We start from the raw sequence: 17,824 nt of genomic DNA on the forward strand, positions 1-17,824 counted from the left end.
TTTTATTACGCTGTAACGGTACCCGATTTTGAAACCAGCGAAACCGTGCCACAAGCCTCGTCCTTCGTGAACTTTGGTGACACGAAGCGTTAATACTACCAAAGTTCAGATTCAACATTGGTTCAAAAGAAAACGCAACAATTTTTACCCATAAAACTACAGAAGAACATAAAAAAATGTATTTTAAGTAATATTTATGTATCAACAATGTCTTTTGAGAACGAAAAGTGTAAAAACAGCACTAAAAACCAAAATTCACTGTGGGGTTGCAAATGCCACACAGCAACACACGCTCGCCGAAGGTAGCCGAGGGTCTGTGTGAAAGGTTACACTACCGCTTTATGGTACAGATTTCCTTTAAGGCTTTAATTCTAACAGGCAATAATAAAAGTCAGATTTTAACATTTGGTCAATTTGATGGAAAATGGGCCAGAAACAATTGTAGTCACAAAATTCTTAGACTTGGCACAAGCATAATTATTTAAAATCTTGAATATAGGCCAAGAGTGTGCTCATAATTTTAATATTTTATGTTATTTTTGAAAATTGGTTGTGACCAAAATTAGAAAATGTGTTTTCTAAAAATTAGAATGCATAACTTGAAATAATTAGTCTTTGTACAAGTATTTGGGCTTGATTGTCACAGCATACAAAAAGGCTCTGAAAATGCATGTGTTTTGCCCATATTTCAGAAAATTAACCAAAAATAACAAATGTAACATTCATTGCCAGTTAGAACTTAATTAAAAAAGTACACAAAGTCATCAAAACTTCCCTTTTCAAATGTATTATATAATCTGTTAATGATAAATTAGATGAACATTGGCTACACTTCCCATTCCTATTTGCTGCACTTCAGGTGTTGATAGTCATAAGTCACCTGTCACTAATTAAATTGATTGAAATTGTTGTGTATCTTGCATTGGCATATTTATGCTGTTTTCTTTTGAGTATGTTTTGTATGTTCTGTGCGCTGAATCTCCCTGTAAAGACTTGTTATAAATGTTGGTATTTATTTATTTATTTAAACTATCTTTAAAATGTTGTAAGTATAGCACTGAAATAAATGCACCTTCATGTATTAATATTATATGTATGATAATATCACTTGGAATTTTGATCATTATAATGTAATTAAAATTGAGTTTTCCTGAATGTGCAGGACTGTAATTATGTTCAATTAAGCGACTGACCTCTCATAGAAATGTGTGTCAAATTGTTGATTCAATCCAATGGATACTTTTTCATGCATAGTTGTACTGTTCTTTTAAGGGATCAGATTGCAATGTTTGCTAAGTACTTTTGTTGGACATAAGAGCACATCAGACACATCAAATTGCATTCTGAATATGAAGAATGTCCTTCTGATAATGATATCAAATAATTAAGATTTTTTTTAATTTGCAATAAATTTATGGGGAAATGTATATCTTCAATACAAAAGGCCAACATTTTCAAATGATGACACATTTTTTCCTCCCAGCTTTCATACACGTAATGAATGTAGGATTTTTTGTGTCCAAATTTCCGCACTTTTATTTATTATCAGCCTGTTTTGGAGCTTTTTAGCCCAAAATCGCACACTTTTTCAGGATTTTTTCCAGATTTGTAGGATTTTTTCTTCAGTCCAACTTACGTCCCTGAACTTTATTATCTATCAAAGTAAAGAATTGTTTCAATTGTCCATTTAATCGTAATGTAATATTAGATGGTCATAAAGATTGGAAAAATGGAAAAATGCAGAGAAAATGAACAAGCAAAGGAAACAACAAGAAAACACTATTGAAATAGTTTGCACAAGATTAGAATGTGCTATTCATTCATCACTTGACACAACACTTTTCTTTGTTCCTAAAACTAGAACTCTTACTGGTGATAGAGCATTTTAAACTGCTGGTCCTTGCCTATGGAATTCTCTTCCAATCAATATCAGGCAGGTCAAAACATTGGACATCTTCAAAACCAATTTAAAACTCACTTGTCTGTTTAATTCTTTGCTTGTCTGGATATTGTTATGTTTATTATGTAGAATGCCATTGAATATTGTATTATTTTATTATGTGTTCTTTCGGAAAGCGCTGGGGTCCTTGGGGGCGCTATATAAATGCTTGGCTATATTGTATTGTATTGTGTTCCACACTCCCTGAAGTAGTGTGCCAGGCAGAAGTAACACTATATTATACAGTAGTTCTCATTTCAAGTCACCATCTGAGATTGCATGTTAAGTATAAACTTATTCACATTGCCATCTTTTTGTCACTAATCACCAGCTGGACTACCCCTCAAGTCAGAGGCCACCCCATCCCCACCACAGCTGTCTTCCGGTGCCAGGAGAGCATTTTTCTGTCGGATGAAAACTTACAGCAAACAGAGTTTTGTCAAGACTGAAGGAGTACATCCATGTTCAAAGAAAAGATTAAAACAGACATCAGGTATGTAACAAGTTTTGAATACTCTCAGCTAGGTGTTAGCTAGCCACCCATCATTTTAGACAGGCATTTTGCTTCTGGGACAGGCAAAATTAATGCTTGTGACATATGCTAAATTCTAAAAATAATGCTTGAATAAGTTTTGTGAACTCAAACAAAGACCAGGCAAGTAAATCAAGGCTATAACAATAGCTATTTGACCTGACTGAACCCAAAAGGGGCAGAGGTCAGGTTTATGTTTTATGGTGAAAATGAGGGGCATGTGTCAAATCCTAGCTAAGACCCTGACTCAGCTAGTATTTTAAAGCATTTTCAATTTATCAAATAAGTACTTTTGTTTGTTGTCAGTGTTTTTGAGACCTTTTAGTTATATGGATAATAATGAGGTCAGTGGTGAGTAAAGGTGTTATCGTTTGTCGCATGTGTCGTATTATCGTCGACATGACCCTAAAGCTGACATGTCAAAATAAACTGTCCCTTTTTGACATTTTACGACACATCAAAAAGGGAAAAAAAAGGAAATTTCCTGCTATTTTGTCCAAATGAATGTGTAAAGCATCTACAAAGGTACATTTTGCAGAAAACCCCATTGAAATCAAACATTTAGTTCCAAAGATACAAACAATTAAAGTGTTTTCAATTGATTTCCGATTGATTTTGCTTAATCACATCACATAAGTTAGTTTGACATTTAAGCAAGACAAAATACTTTGATTCCAGTAAGGGGCCTGCATTTCTTCTTTTTTTTGAGCAATGTCACTGCATTAATTTTAAACTGCGATTTGCCAGTATCGCTGCGTTAATTTTAATGCACCATTTGCTCACAGCGACAGCCTCAATTTTTTATAATTTCTACTTTTTGCACAATTGTAATACCTTGGTGTACGTAACATTTAAGAGTTTTTAACAAACCCTGGGGGTCATCCCCCATAGATTTCCACAGTTTAGCTTCAAATGACCAAAGAAACTTTCCTGACAGTTGCTACGTTTGAATATTGGCAAAGAATAATAAAATGAAAATTTGACAAAAATTATTGAAATCCAGAAATGTGCAAAATTCAAGTTTTTGTTGAGGCAAGATGAAATCAATAACACAAATTGGAAACAAATCAGTAACGACTAAGAGATAGTGCTAGAGGTTAATGGAACTCACATGAATTATACTTTCCCCTTGAGTAGGCCAAGGGGAAATTTTTTTATCCCTGACCAGGATTTGAACCTGGGACCCCCAGGCATCCAGACTATATTTTCTCTAATTAATTCAATAGAATGTAAAATATATTATTTCTGCTTAATAATTTGGAGCCTTGGCCCTATATAGTGTACTATGATGCTTCAGTGCCATTGGCATCCTTGGTGGTGAGAGTGCAACATTTCCCCAAGGCATGTGAAATTAATTTAAAAAGGTTCCTTTAATGTTTAATAATATCTATTGGTTCATATTGTGTTACATCCCATGTTACTTTTAAGTGCTGGTCTGGATGCCCAGGGGTCCCGGGTTCAAATCCTGGTCAGGGATCAATTTTTTCTTCCTTGGCCTACTCAAGGGAAAGAATAAATTATGTGTAATCAAAAGCTTTCTGAAAAATTATACATGATTGTATCTTTGACATTTAGCCTACTTTGCTACAAATTTGATTACATCATCCAGATCAGCAAGTGAGAAATCGGACCAATCTGAGTTGATTTATTATCAATCTCTGAAACTCTCAGTTAAACATGCAAACTACACTAAAATACAACAGAAAATGATAGAAATACTTGCGTTTCATATCTTCAAACCTTAAAGTTAACATCCCTATCTAGCACTGGTTTGAAAATATATCTGAATGGGGATCGGATCAAACCGATCTGTCGATTTTGAAATTGGAGATCGGCAGTGCCGATCCTCGGCTGGATCAGCCCTCACTAGATTTGAAGATGAATATTTTGAATTTGAAGAAAGAAGTATGATGGACTGCAAACATTAAAAAAAGAAGACTCAAGTGGGTCGGCAGTCTAAACCCACAACTGAAACTTGAAGTGCTCAGCAAATCTCAAAAAACAATATTTTTCGCCCTGATGGAGCAGTGATGTCAACACGTTGAGACAGCTATTTCATGTGCATCTATGCGGCATCTTTAAGCATGTGTGTGTGTGTACGCCAGTGCTTTGAGCGTCCGCTAGCTACTTACAGCTGCGCATCAGGGTGAAAAATGGTATAACTGATGACAGACTAACTTGGAGAACACTAATAGGGGATGCTATATGCCGAACAATTATAGCATAACAGGCGAAGAGAAGACCATAAAGCATGACTATTTAAAAAAAAATTATAACAAATTTAAAAAAAGCTGTGCTGTGGTTTTTGAAACACCTAAAGAAAACAAACTTGTTATATCAAAAATCCTTACCAACCAAGCCTCGAAATAAGCAGGCACCCAGGAGCCATTTACCCAATGGTCATAACATTTTGGCTCCTGGTCCACACCAAAATCAAGTGAACCAGGCTCTACATTTAAACAAAAATTAGAGCCTGGTGGTTAAACCGGTTTTTGTATTTAATGTGTACAATTAAAGTCTAAATGACTCCTACCTAGCTCTTTACAAATAGCTCCTGGTTCACTAGATAATCACAGGACCAGGAGCCACTTTTTACAAATTTGTGGCTCCTGGTCCAGATCTGCTTATTTCGAGGCTTGTTACCAACACTTAATGTTTTCTTTTCAGAATTAAGAAGATATATCAATATACACTGTACAGGATACATGAAAAGTTGGCCCCCAGCTAAGATTGGTATCAGCGGAGGCGGGGAGGATGGAGAGTCAGATGGGTGTAACTTGAGCTGCTTAGTAGCAATTGCAAGAGTACTGGTAGGTACAGGCCTGCTGCCAGGGAATAATTCTTTCTTGAATCAATGATGTTAACTCCAAAACTTATCTTGACTGTCATCTTTTAATTAGACAATAAATGTATTGTTTTGAGTCCTGGTCGTGTATCTGTTGCGTGATATGAGACATATTCACGCAAATGAGAGAAAGTTGCAAATCTTTTTTTTTTTTTTTTTGAGTTATAGCTATGGCCAGATTTATAATCTCTTTATCATAAGCTTTGAAATGAGGGGATGTATTATGTTGCAAAGGACTTGTTCCAAGTCTGTGATTTTTGTGACTCGTTTGTCAGAAAACATGCCGAAAATGCATGTTTTTGGCTCTTTTTTCAAGAAATTAGTAAAATAGTGAACTTTTTCTTTTATCTCCAGTTAGGACTAAATGAATGATTAGGATTAGGATATTTTTTTTAATCCCAAAAAATTAGTGCTGTATTTTTCTGGAATTGGAAGTATTCTCACACACAGGGGTGTAGATTTCATATGGAGTGACCATTCAGGTAACCCCATTTGAAATTCATACTCCTTGGAAGATTATGGTCATGTCTTTGATATAGGGGTGTATGGATTTCAACAGATAATCACTAGCTAGATCCAGGGAGTGGGCACAGATGTGAAAGCTATTCCAGGTTAAATGATACAAAATGCATGAATGAATAGTTAATTGTGGTTTGTTTTTCCCACTAGCTAACATTTGCATTAAAAGGGGTGGATTATTTTACTCAGAAAGTACATTCTCAGAAAGTAGGCATTTCAAGTCCATGATTTTTAGGAAAAAAATCACTGTGCCCGTGGTTATAGGAGTATGTGCATTTGAATGTATGAATAGTTATTAACAGTAATGGGAAATATCTTTGTTTATTTGTTTTACTTATGTGTTTTTCTAACAGTCAATGGCAACAGCCAGAGATGCTAATGAGAATATACCAGTTAAACCTACTACTTATGAATCAAGACATGCAATGGATGGCAAATTCACATTTATTGATCAGAGGTATGTTCTACAGTATGTGAAATAAGTGGTAGTCAGGGCTTATAGAATCGCCTGCCCAGCAGCCAAGGACAACCACAATCGATGTCAGGCAACCAAAAACACAGGCTGACATGCCCAGAGGGCAAGTGGACTTAAAATGGCTGATACACTTGAAATTATGCGCTTTTACAATTGTTCACTTTGACTAAAATAGTCATTATGAGACAGTTAAAGGCCCAAATTCACTTTCCAAATTAGTATTATTTCTGCAAATGTTTATGTGCTATGTACTCAATTTCTTCAGAAACAGTCTTTGGAACAAATTTGAGCTACACCCCACAATAAAAGCAGAGATAAGCATGTTTTTTCTTGATTGTTGATTAAATAAATGAATTGTTATTTTTTGCTTGACAAAACCAATTTTTACTCGTTACGATATTTCGTCCTTCACATCGGAGGACTTTCGTTCCCAGTTTTATACTCAAATTAAATTTCAAAGTATTGTTCTAATGTTTTAAAGAAGTAAGTTAATGGGTGCAGATTAATTCATTTGATTTGATTTGGTATCTTAGCAACCGTGTGCACTTTAAAGAGGCTGACTTATCACACACAATTGATGAATAAAAACTAAAATAAAATTTAAAAAAACACGGAATCTGTTTCCCACCATATATCCATTGAGACATAAATATAATTGAGATAAATGATGATAGATTTCATAGCACTTTCATAGCAATTAAGACATAATATAGAGATAACCAATGACAGCAAGCATACTAAATTATTAATCTTCCAATAAATATTAATAATACAATACAAGAATTATTGGAAAAATATGAACAACAAGTCAACAATACAGGCTGGACACACAAGAATTGACTTCTGTATCACATTTAACCAAATTTACACATTTGGATCAAACAGAGAGGATTGAATTGGAAAACAATATTTATAACACAATTGAATAAAAAGAAATCTCCAAAAGAAGAAACAATGCCAACTCGGTCAATGTAATTTTAACACACAGGAAGCTGGCATCAAAACTGAATATAAAACAAAATGTTCTATTATAATATTGGTATAGCATACCTCGCCCTAATAGCATACCTCACGCTAATACCTATATATAGAAGCAGGCAATTATTGGAAAATCAGACGAAAAAAAATGACTATAAAATACTATTAATAAAGTGAAATAATCCACTAACAAATGCAATCAAGCCAAAAAAGATACTTTAAACAAGCATTAATTACCCTACATAAAGCGTAGTAGAAATTGGGGACAATCTTCTGACGAGATTCTTCAGGATTTGCAGAAACTCCATACAAAGCATTAATTAAGCATCACAAAGCGTAGTAGAAAGTGGAGACAATCTACTGACAACCTTCTTCAGGATTTGAAGAAACTCCATACAAAGCATTCATGAAGCCATCACAAAGCATAGTAGAAAGTGGAGACAATCTACTGACGAGATTGTTCAGGATTTGCAGAAACTCCATTCAAAGCATTCATTAACCCATCACAAAGCGTAGTAGAAAGTGGAGACAATCTACTGATGAGATTCTTCAGGATTTGAAGAAACTCCATACAATGCATTCATTTTAAACCCATCACAAAGCGTAGTAGAAAGTGGAGACCATCTACTGATGAGATTCTTCAGGACAAAGCGTAGAGTAGCATAATTTGACATACACTTTTATTGAAGCATCTTTGGCAATTTTGAGTTAACTGATTTACCCTTCCAGCTACTGGGAGGGTGGGTGGGATTGCTTGGTCCAGTATGATCAGAGGAGCAAATGCAAGTGCCTCACCAAGAAAAGTATGGACACAACAAAGGAAGTGGAAATAAAACGGAGACCTGATTGGCTGCACCCCACTAAAGTGACAGCTGAATGGGCAGGAATCTGGGCTTGTTGCTATAACAACATAACAACCCCTAAATCATCCCAATACATGACCCAATACCATGACCTCAAGTGGAAATGAGAGGATAATCCTCTGGACTTGGCTGCACATGAAAGCCCAAGTTTCCCTGATGCTGAGACAATCTGGTTTTTAAAAGATTTTCAACTTTTAAAAACAGAATTAATGTAATAAATTAAGAAGGTGGCCAAAATGCTTCATCCTATCAGGTCCTATGACAAAGATTCACTAACAGTCCACTGCATTTCTGTGAAAACTCTAGTAGAAATCTCTAGTATACTAGTTCTATCCCACTTGTACTTTATTCAATCTCTCTATTCATTATATACCAATAACTGAACTCTCTTTTATATGACTCTAGTGAATTGCTAGATTTCATACAGTTGCTGATGTTACTTTCAACTAGTTTGGTTTGTTTATTCCACAGAGTTACAACAATATTAGGGTATCTACCTCAGGAACTTAGTGGCACATCAGTATATGAGTACTTTCACATCGATGATATACCACAGATGGCAGACAAACATAAAGAAGGTAAACAAACACACACACAGAGCAAGCTAAGGTATCTTCATACTGAAGTTTACTAACATATCTCCATTGTATGTTAAACTGACAATTGACTTATGATTTATTTTTCATGCATGCTTTTCATCAATCGAAATGTTTTACAAAGTCATCAATTTTATTCTGTGGGTGTTGCCTTTTTGTAGCTCTCTTACACTTAAAAATACACTTAGCTAAAATTATTTAATACCAAGTGTTGATACTAAGTGTACACAGGATTTGTTTTTGACGGGGGCTGAAATAAGGTTTTTTTTCTAATAATAAAAAATTATTATGCGTTGTGCTTGTGTGACGCAGGGAGTGTCTGATGTGCCCCCCCTCAGAGGTGAGAAACTTTTGCAAAATGATGACTTGAAGCTATTTGGTGGACCATTTTGGCAATATTATTGTTTAAAAATTTAGTTTGAAAAAGCCAAAAATTTCTGAAACGACAGCCCATATGAAGTGGACAAGATTTCCCTATTATCATGATTATTGTAGGCCGCTAAAGTGTGTAGAACTTTAAGTGCCGGGTGTCAAAATCAGAAGCTTAAAAACGGCCACTTGTTAAGGCCCTTATCCACTACACAGGGGGTGTCTGAGGGGGATATTACCCCTCCTGCGTATCGCCTGGTTGATCATAGAAATGTGCAAGTTAAACACCCTTTAGCCCATGATGTCATTCACTAAACCCGGAGGAGGGTGACTGGGCACAAATGGCCATACAGGGATGTACCGCAAACACGAGTCTCATTTGCGGTCATTTGGTATATCAATGACCCCTTTCTCTAGACCAATTTTGATATATGTATGGGTTATCAAAATTATCCCAATTTTTTTCTGTAAAATAGTCCATTTTGCCTGATGGTATTTAAAGTTTTCAAAATTTGCCAACACAAATTTTGGGAAAAATTGTAAAAACTAGGCTTTTGTGAAAACAATGCATCCAAATTTCTTGGGAAATTGGTATATTGATGAATAGGTCCACTTTCAACTTATCAGTAGCACGTTTCTACCCAAACCAAACTTGAGTACCCCCCCTAACCCTACCGCCTCCCCCCTGACTAAACCTGAATTAAGGAATCGGGCATCATATTCAATGTAAAAGAGTTGGTTGAAACTTATCCAGGTTGTGATGTAGTGGGAGTCATGTCAATATAATTCTAAAGATTACGTAGGATGCTTAATTATGCAGCAAGTACCACTCTTGATTATTACTACTATTATGATGAAGCCTCCACAGAGTGCTTATTGTTTAACCTACTAATGATGAACTTGGTATTTAACTCAATAGCAAATAGGGCTGTGTTCATAATAGATTTATTTCTGTTTTTACAAGTCTTATTTCATAACTTCTTCAAGCAATTTCAATGCACAAAATAAATGTTAAATAAAAGCTAGTACTTTACATGTCTTTTATCCGTAATGATATGAAAATTTGTGGGTGATAAAAAAATTATTTTTACCTCAGTCTGTGAAAAATATTTCCATAAAAAACTATGGTGCATTTGCAGTATTTATAACATTCCACCCACCTTATGTCCTGATTCTGTGTGACCCAAACTCTTGTGTACGTGTCTCTGACTTAAGTATACCGATAAGTACTGATCATTGCTATTAACATATCAGTGTACAACTGATATGACAGTGAAAACTGCATGCATCAGAGTTTGGGCAATGGTGATGCAATCAAATGAGTTGTAGGTTATCACATGGTGTCTTTTTTATTTTTTTATATTATATTTAATATTCTATCTATTTTGAAGAAGTTACATTTTTGCATGAAAATTGGTCTTGCGGTTCCTGAGATATAAGGAAATATTTTGCTCTATCATGAAAATTAATGTGATAAATAACTTGTTTTCTTGAAAGGCTGTGTCCAAGAAAACCTTTTCTGATGTTTTTAGGATGTAGTAGTACAAATTTATCAAAATGATTGAATTTTCTTAGTTGAAATCCACATAACCCATATGGAAGACATGACCTTAATCCCCAACACAGGTGGGTGTCGATTTCAAATGCCATCAACCATTCGGGTAACCCCACTTCCCTGTGTGGGTGATTAAGGTCATGTCTTCCATAGGGGGTGTATGGATTTCAACTGGAATAGCCCATTGCTGCCTATTAACATGCAGTGGTTATTGACAAGACTGACATATCAAAATTCAACATTAGATCTACTTAATTTCTAATTTATAAAGTAATATAAGGGTCATGATGTTTCATTTGGAAGAACCATGCTTTGGCCAAAAAAAAGTTATGTCCCATAGTTGCTGCATGCGTTTGTTTTGCGGTGTTCAATAATATCAGTAAAAAAAGGTTTACCAGCTCATTTGCATAATTTATGCATATGGTTAGGTTTTCTTTTTTCGGAATATCTGTCAATCTATGTGGGGTTCAAAGACATAACTTTCACCCAATTAGGTTGATTCTTGAGTGCTGACACTATGGACCACAATAGCCTCATCTCAATGGCATAGTTCAGTAACCTCAATTCAACACTCGTAGTGCAAAATTTGACCTCAAGTTGCAGAGTATGAGTTTTTGTATAAATTTTCAAAGGTCATTCATTGAATGTATATGTTTTGGGGTTAAAGAACTGTGCCCTGATAGATGAATATGTTGTGGATCCTAGTGTGAGGGCACCTTTGAATCAAGAAAGAAATAACCATAACAGATAAAGTGTCGTTTTTATTGACCTTTTTTATTTGACATGATTAGTGAATATACCCAATTGACCGTATTAATTTTGTGTCTGCATTTCATCATTTCAGTATTAGCAACAGATAACAAGGTACTCAGCAAACCGTACAGATTTCGTGCCAAAAATGGAGAATTTGTGGAGCTTAAATCTACCATGTTTTGTTTTCGGAATCCCTGGACAAAAGATGTGGAATACATTGTTTCCAATAACACAGTTATTTCGTAAGTATTGACGTTAGATCAATTCAAATCCCTTTCCAATAAAAGTAGATTATATTAATCATTGGATATTTTGGTTATGTTTTGCTCGGGGTGGGGGTGTTACTCAGATTATTTTTCAACGGGATATGCGGCCCGAACTTCCCAACACTTACCCATATCCAAAGCAAAATTGACCAAAAAGGAACTTTTGAAACGGGAATCCATATCTAAGGATATGTGAGCTTGAAAGTAGTAAAAGTAACATGTTTTTTTTTTTTGGGTGGGGGGGCAGCGTGGACAATTTTAAACAGCAGACATATGTCTACGGATTTTTTTCTTCAAAACAGGTCAGTTAGGAAAAATCTACCTGCCCAAAAACCAGTACAGTTTCCAAAGTTAGGTGCCCACTAAAGTAAAAACAATGAAGTTTGTCCTATTTGACTGAAACTTAAACAGGGTTGAGTTCCTTGGACAAGATGTTTATCCTATCATCTATCATATGGTTCTCATTGCCGTGGCAATGCAAATAAAAAATTGATGCAAAAATTACAGTATTTTCTCATTTTAAAGGGCTAAATATAAGATAATTTTAGATTTATTAGAGTTGATTTGATCCCCTTATTGTGCAGTTGAATTTCCCTATTTTTGATCAATTTTGCTCCTCCAATTTGGCCATAACTTTGAAATGCTGTCACATCCAAGGTACAATGTAGTAAGTTTCTCAATAAATTTTCTAATTGATGTGATTGTTCATACCTTTGGAAAAGCACATATATCATAACTAGTGTTCAGAATGTAGTACTTTTTGTCTTGATCAAAATTAATAGTTTGCAATGTACATGTACAAAGGTTTCCTTCAGACAATGCTGTTTTACTTGGAATACATGTTTAGATTGATCACTACTACTAGTGTTCAGAATGTAGTACTTTTTGTCTTGATCAAAATTAATAGTTTGCAATGTACATGTACAAAGGTTTCCTTCAGACAATGCTGTTTTACTTGGAATACATGTTTAGATTGATCACTACTACTAGTGTTCAGAATGTAGTACTTTTTGTCTTGATCAAAATTAATAGTTTGCAATGTACATGTACAAAGGTTTCCTTCAGACAATGCTGTTTTACTTGGAATACATGTTTAGATTGATCACTACTACTAGTGTTCAGAATGTAGTACTTTTTGTCTTGATCAAAATTAATAGTTTGCAATGTACATGTACAAAGGTTTCCTTCAGACAATGCTGTTTTACTTGGAATACATGTTTAGATTGATCACTACTACTAGTGTTCAGAATGTAGTACTTTTTGTCTTGATCAAAATTAATAGTTTGCAAAGTACAAAGGTTTCCTTCAGACAATGCTGTTTTACTTGGAATACATGTTATATTAAATAAGATTGATCAATACTACTAGTGTTCAGAATGTAGTACATTAATAGTTTACAATGTATGCAATATTTGTAGGAGAATCAAAAGGTTTCATTCAGACAATGCTGTTTTACTTGGAATGAATACTAAATGCGATAAATCACTATCTTAATAAAGTACCTTACAATGCAAATCTGACAATAGGCACATCAAATTGCAATTCATCCTACCTCATCAAGGTCATAGTTATAATTTAAACAATAACTCCAGCACTTTAGCCCTTTTGAAAGATCAGTGGCTCCGGAACCGGGGGGGGGGGGGGCAATAATTTTGGTGGCTATGGGCAAGTACCATAGGGCCCCCAATAACTTGGGCCATGTGCCATCCCCCTAATATTTGAAATCTTCTGGAGCCTTGAAAATTGAAAATTAAAAAAATGATCAGTACATGTAGAATTGCAACATAAAAAAACTTACAGCTCTGTGCTATTACCTGCCAGTAATGAATGGGAAAGAGTGATTTTGGAGGTTTGTGTTACTCTATGCATTTACATAGCTGTTAAATATGGCGTTTTGGGTCAAGCTGGGAGAAAAAATCCCAGGTCGACCAAAAATAGCGTATCGCACACGATAGACCACCTAAGTTATTGTAAATCGGTTTCTCCCAGGTCGACCGTAAATTTTGGGTTGCCACATTCGCCCCATAAGCGCCAGGATTTTTAGCCAGGTCGACCCATGACAAGCATACAAATAGCCCCACATGTACATACGTGCCCCGACCATGGCGATATACATGTGATGAGTATAACCATTGTACGGCATTCATTCATAACTTTGTGCAAGCGCCGGTGTGACTTTTACGATATCAGTTTCAGTGTCTTGACTTGGCATCTAACTTAATTCAGTCATAGGCCTACTCTCATTCTCGTATTTATTTAATAGAGTAGGCCCTATTCTTGTTTTAGTTTGCAAAATACAGAGGCAGATATAATCCCAGGATATACATGTAGTCATACTTCCAAGTTTTCTACTTTCTTGAATTTGCGTCAACGTGTAGGCCTAAACTCCCTTAAGCTTACATCCAAGTTCGCATGGTTTCAGACTTGTGAGAAAAGGAAAGAGGTCACAAATCAGGATCAAATAAAATAATCCAACAAAGAATCACCCTGCCTAAGTGCCGGACATAGGCTAGGCCTACATGTTTTAAACTTTATTATTATCCACCACAAATGGAGTGCCAATTTCTATTAGCCTAAGCTGTCTTTCTATCAACAAACGTGGAATCTCCCAGCTTGACCAATTTGGCTTAAATATGTCACCAATCAATTTTGATAATTGAAGTCTAGAAACACTTATTTTACCTAATTTACGGTAAGTTAACTAAAATATGGTAAATTACCGGGTAATTACCGATGTGAAATACCAGTACTTTACCAATTTAGAACACTGGATGTGCCTACCGCACACACCCTGCTGTGTCTTACAAGCGGGATGCCATGCCCACTATACGGCCATTCAAAAAGAGCCAAAAAACTTCCATTGTGACCCCTTTAGCAAATTCCTGTATGTGTCATTGATCTGAAGGAAACATATTTCATACCTACAATTTTAGTCAGGTGATAAAAAAAGAGCTTTCTTACATGCCAAATTCATTTGTTTTGTCTGTTTAAATTCATTCCTGGCACATATACTTTATGCCTAAAGTTTATAACATGGATTTTTAGTGTGTATACATATTTTACCTCCATCCATTTTGATCAATTTGTATGCATTTCACTGTATTCATAAACTAGAGTACATGCTGGGGTGATATTCTTCCAAACAATTTTAATTATTCCCTCATGCTACCGTGGTGTGACCACATCCTTCTTCAGATTCTTCCCCGTCCTGAATCCCACAGAAATGGAGCCAAAAGGAAAAATGTTAATTGATAATTAACATAAACTCTGATCTACTTCTTATAGGACTAGTTTATTTTATTCTGTCTTCCCTACAAACCTCAAATTCATCCCTAGATCATGCAGTCTGAACACTGAACCATTGCATCAAGGGAAAGACTAATTGTTCAAAGGGGAAAACAGATTCAGAACTGTAAACATTTCTAGGCTATTTACTATTGATAAAGCTGATAAGTCAGCCTTACAATGTAAATTCTTCCATAAGATGGTAGTTTCATGGCAGTCTTGGATTGTGTTGGAGCTTCATTTTTGTTGTCTGTATTTTCCCTCATTTTTTCTTCTTCTTTTCAAAACAAAATATTCTTCCCCAAAGGGGTAAAATTATTCACTCTCCATCAGGGGGCAAATAACAAAAGAATAGACACGTGGTCTCTACATCACATGAGATTGAAGTTTGTACTAGCCTGAATATAGAAGTTATAATAACCTAATAAAATATGACACTTTAAACATATCACCTACCTATCCTAAAGCCTAGGGTGATGACCCTTTATCGATGTCTTGTCAAGAATATTTTCTAAATTAAACTGATTTATTAGTAGTGATAACGATGTCTTATATAATAAATAAAAGGCTGGTATTTTCTTGTAATCAAGGAAGAATCAAATGGAAGAAATGATTTCAGGTTACATGAATATTTATGATCACTAAAAATATCAAGCTGAACATACGTAGTTCATTGTTATGCAAAACTGACATTGTTTATGCCTTATTTTTGACTAACCTTTTATCCTAAATCTTGAACGTGTCTGTGTTTAAAAAAAGAAATAGTTAATTCTCAAATGATGTTTTTTATGTTGCAATCATCACAGATCTAAAGACCCTCCAGCCGCGTCATGTAGCTCGTCATCAGAAGCTGGAATGACACAACTTGACTCGATGCTCAAACAAGGTAGGTCATGTTGCTATGACAACTAGATAATTTTGTTGTTGTTCGGTAGCAAATCAGATCATTTGATTATGCTCTAAGGTCATGTAGTTTATTTAAATCAGAAGTAATAATATAAAGCTAGCAGTTGTGATAAGTCTGTCGCCGGAGTGGAAACATTCTGCAAAAGTATCCTGTATACTGGACGCACAAATTGACATCTGGTGTTCAACTTGTGAGAGTACATCTGGGTTATATTTACCAGTTCTGTAGCCTGATCCACTACATCATGACGGCTATCACCACATTGTACCATACAAGCATGACATGCCAATCCAGGCCATGTGATGTCCACTGGATTTTTAGCTATGAAGTGAAAAGTAAGTTTGATTGATATGTAACACTTCACAAAAAGTAACTTGAGGGTTAATGGTTATATATCATGTGATCAAGCAAAATGAGTCGGATGTTGGAAATATTTATTTTGAGATATAGCCAATAATAGAATTCAACTTCCTTTGTATTGCTCTGAACACCACTAGAATAACTGTATCTCTGGAACTGTAAGTCTAATTATGATGAGGTTTTCAGAAAAATGAAGCTCTGAGAATGGCTCTTGTAATGAAATTGAAAAATGAATTTTGATTTTATTCAACATCAGACTCATTTTGCTTGACTGCATCACATTTGCGCCTATTTAGCTTCAGTACTATTAATCTTATTCTTAATCTCACTTAACATAGAAATAATGATGGTTTATTTATATGCATTTTGATACCCCATACATCCAGTGTTCAATATTAACAACACAGTAGTGTTTTAAAAGAAATATACCCGAATTTAAAGTAGCATTTTACAGCAACTATGGTTATTACACAAGCATTCTGCCATGTAAGACCCGCCAAATTAAACAAATTTCTGCAAAAATTAAAATGGGTACTTGTCACCTTCATACTTACACTGAGACCACAATACTCCATCAGTTGTAACAATTGAGGTGTCAAAATTACTGCAACCTAATTGTCTTGTTCCTGGTGTTTTCAAACGCAACATACGACTAATAGTTTAAAAATTTAGGAGTATGTATTTATAATGGCAGAGCAACTTTTTGTGAGGTTTTTATGTGAGATGTATGCCATTGGAAATCACAAGTTTCTCTTGTCATAAGGTGATGTTCTTGTCCAAAACATGCAAGTTTGTAACTGCTGGTCCAAGACAACAATGTACGCCAGCATGTGCGACTGTGCATGAGTAACACGGATGTGAATCCAACCATGCCAACACACTTGTGATTGGTTAGCATTGTAACCAAGGTTGTGCGTTTGTGTTGTAGTTTGAAATACGCAATATATAATCGCGGTTGGATCGAATACAGCTGTTGAAAGCTGCGTTAATTGGAATTCCTTCTAGGCCTGTAGTTGGAAGAGCTATAAAGCATGGATTGAGACATTCCATTTAAATCCATACATCTCCTATGTCCTATGGAAGACATGCCCAATATCCCACACAGGGGGTGTAGAATTCAAATGGCAGTAACCCCCATTCAGGTAACCCCCATTTGAAATTCTCACTCCCTGTGTGTAAGATTAAGGACATGTCTCCCATATGGATTTCAACTGGAATAGCCCATTGTTTACAGAGATGCCTTGTTCAATGAATGGTGAATCTAAGCTGTTTTGATTTGGATTACATGGTGAATCTTGCATCAAAACATTTAATTAATTTATATGTAAAATGGGATATTTCACATAACCTCAACTCTACTATGGTGACTGCTTACCTATCCTTCCAGTATATGATTTTGGGTATAAGTTTTGATACAAATTTGGGCTATTGCATTTTAAATATGCACCCTGGAAATAATGGAATACCCCAATCACTATAGACTACCCCATAGTCCACTTGCCCATTGTGCATACTCTGGATATTGTATTTAAGCTTAAAACTCTGATTTAATTAATGTGTGCACAATTGATAGATTTTCACA

At 35.3% G+C, this 17,824-nt stretch overlaps 1 protein-coding gene across 3 annotated transcripts in view; it reads left to right on the forward strand.

Moving 5' to 3' along the window:
* The window catches only part of LOC140155642 (basic helix-loop-helix ARNT-like protein 1), a 63,584-nt gene that overhangs the window by 42,765 nt on the left and 2,995 nt on the right, over positions 1–17,824 (forward strand). For all 3 annotated transcript variants that reach the window (XM_072178559.1, XM_072178558.1, XM_072178560.1), the window contains exons 9-14: positions 2,271–2,432; positions 5,139–5,281; positions 6,189–6,292; positions 8,623–8,729; positions 11,516–11,666; positions 15,782–15,861. In XM_072178559.1, the coding sequence (XP_072034660.1) occupies positions 2,271–2,432; positions 5,139–5,281; positions 6,189–6,292; positions 8,623–8,729; positions 11,516–11,666; positions 15,782–15,861 (747 nt within the window). The remainder of the gene's footprint in view (positions 1–2,270; positions 2,433–5,138; positions 5,282–6,188; positions 6,293–8,622; positions 8,730–11,515; positions 11,667–15,781; positions 15,862–17,824) is intronic.

The sequence above is a fragment of the Amphiura filiformis genome, chromosome 6, assembly GCF_039555335.1.
Source record: "Amphiura filiformis chromosome 6, Afil_fr2py, whole genome shotgun sequence".
Lineage (NCBI taxonomy): Eukaryota > Metazoa > Echinodermata > Ophiuroidea > Amphilepidida > Amphiuridae > Amphiura > Amphiura filiformis.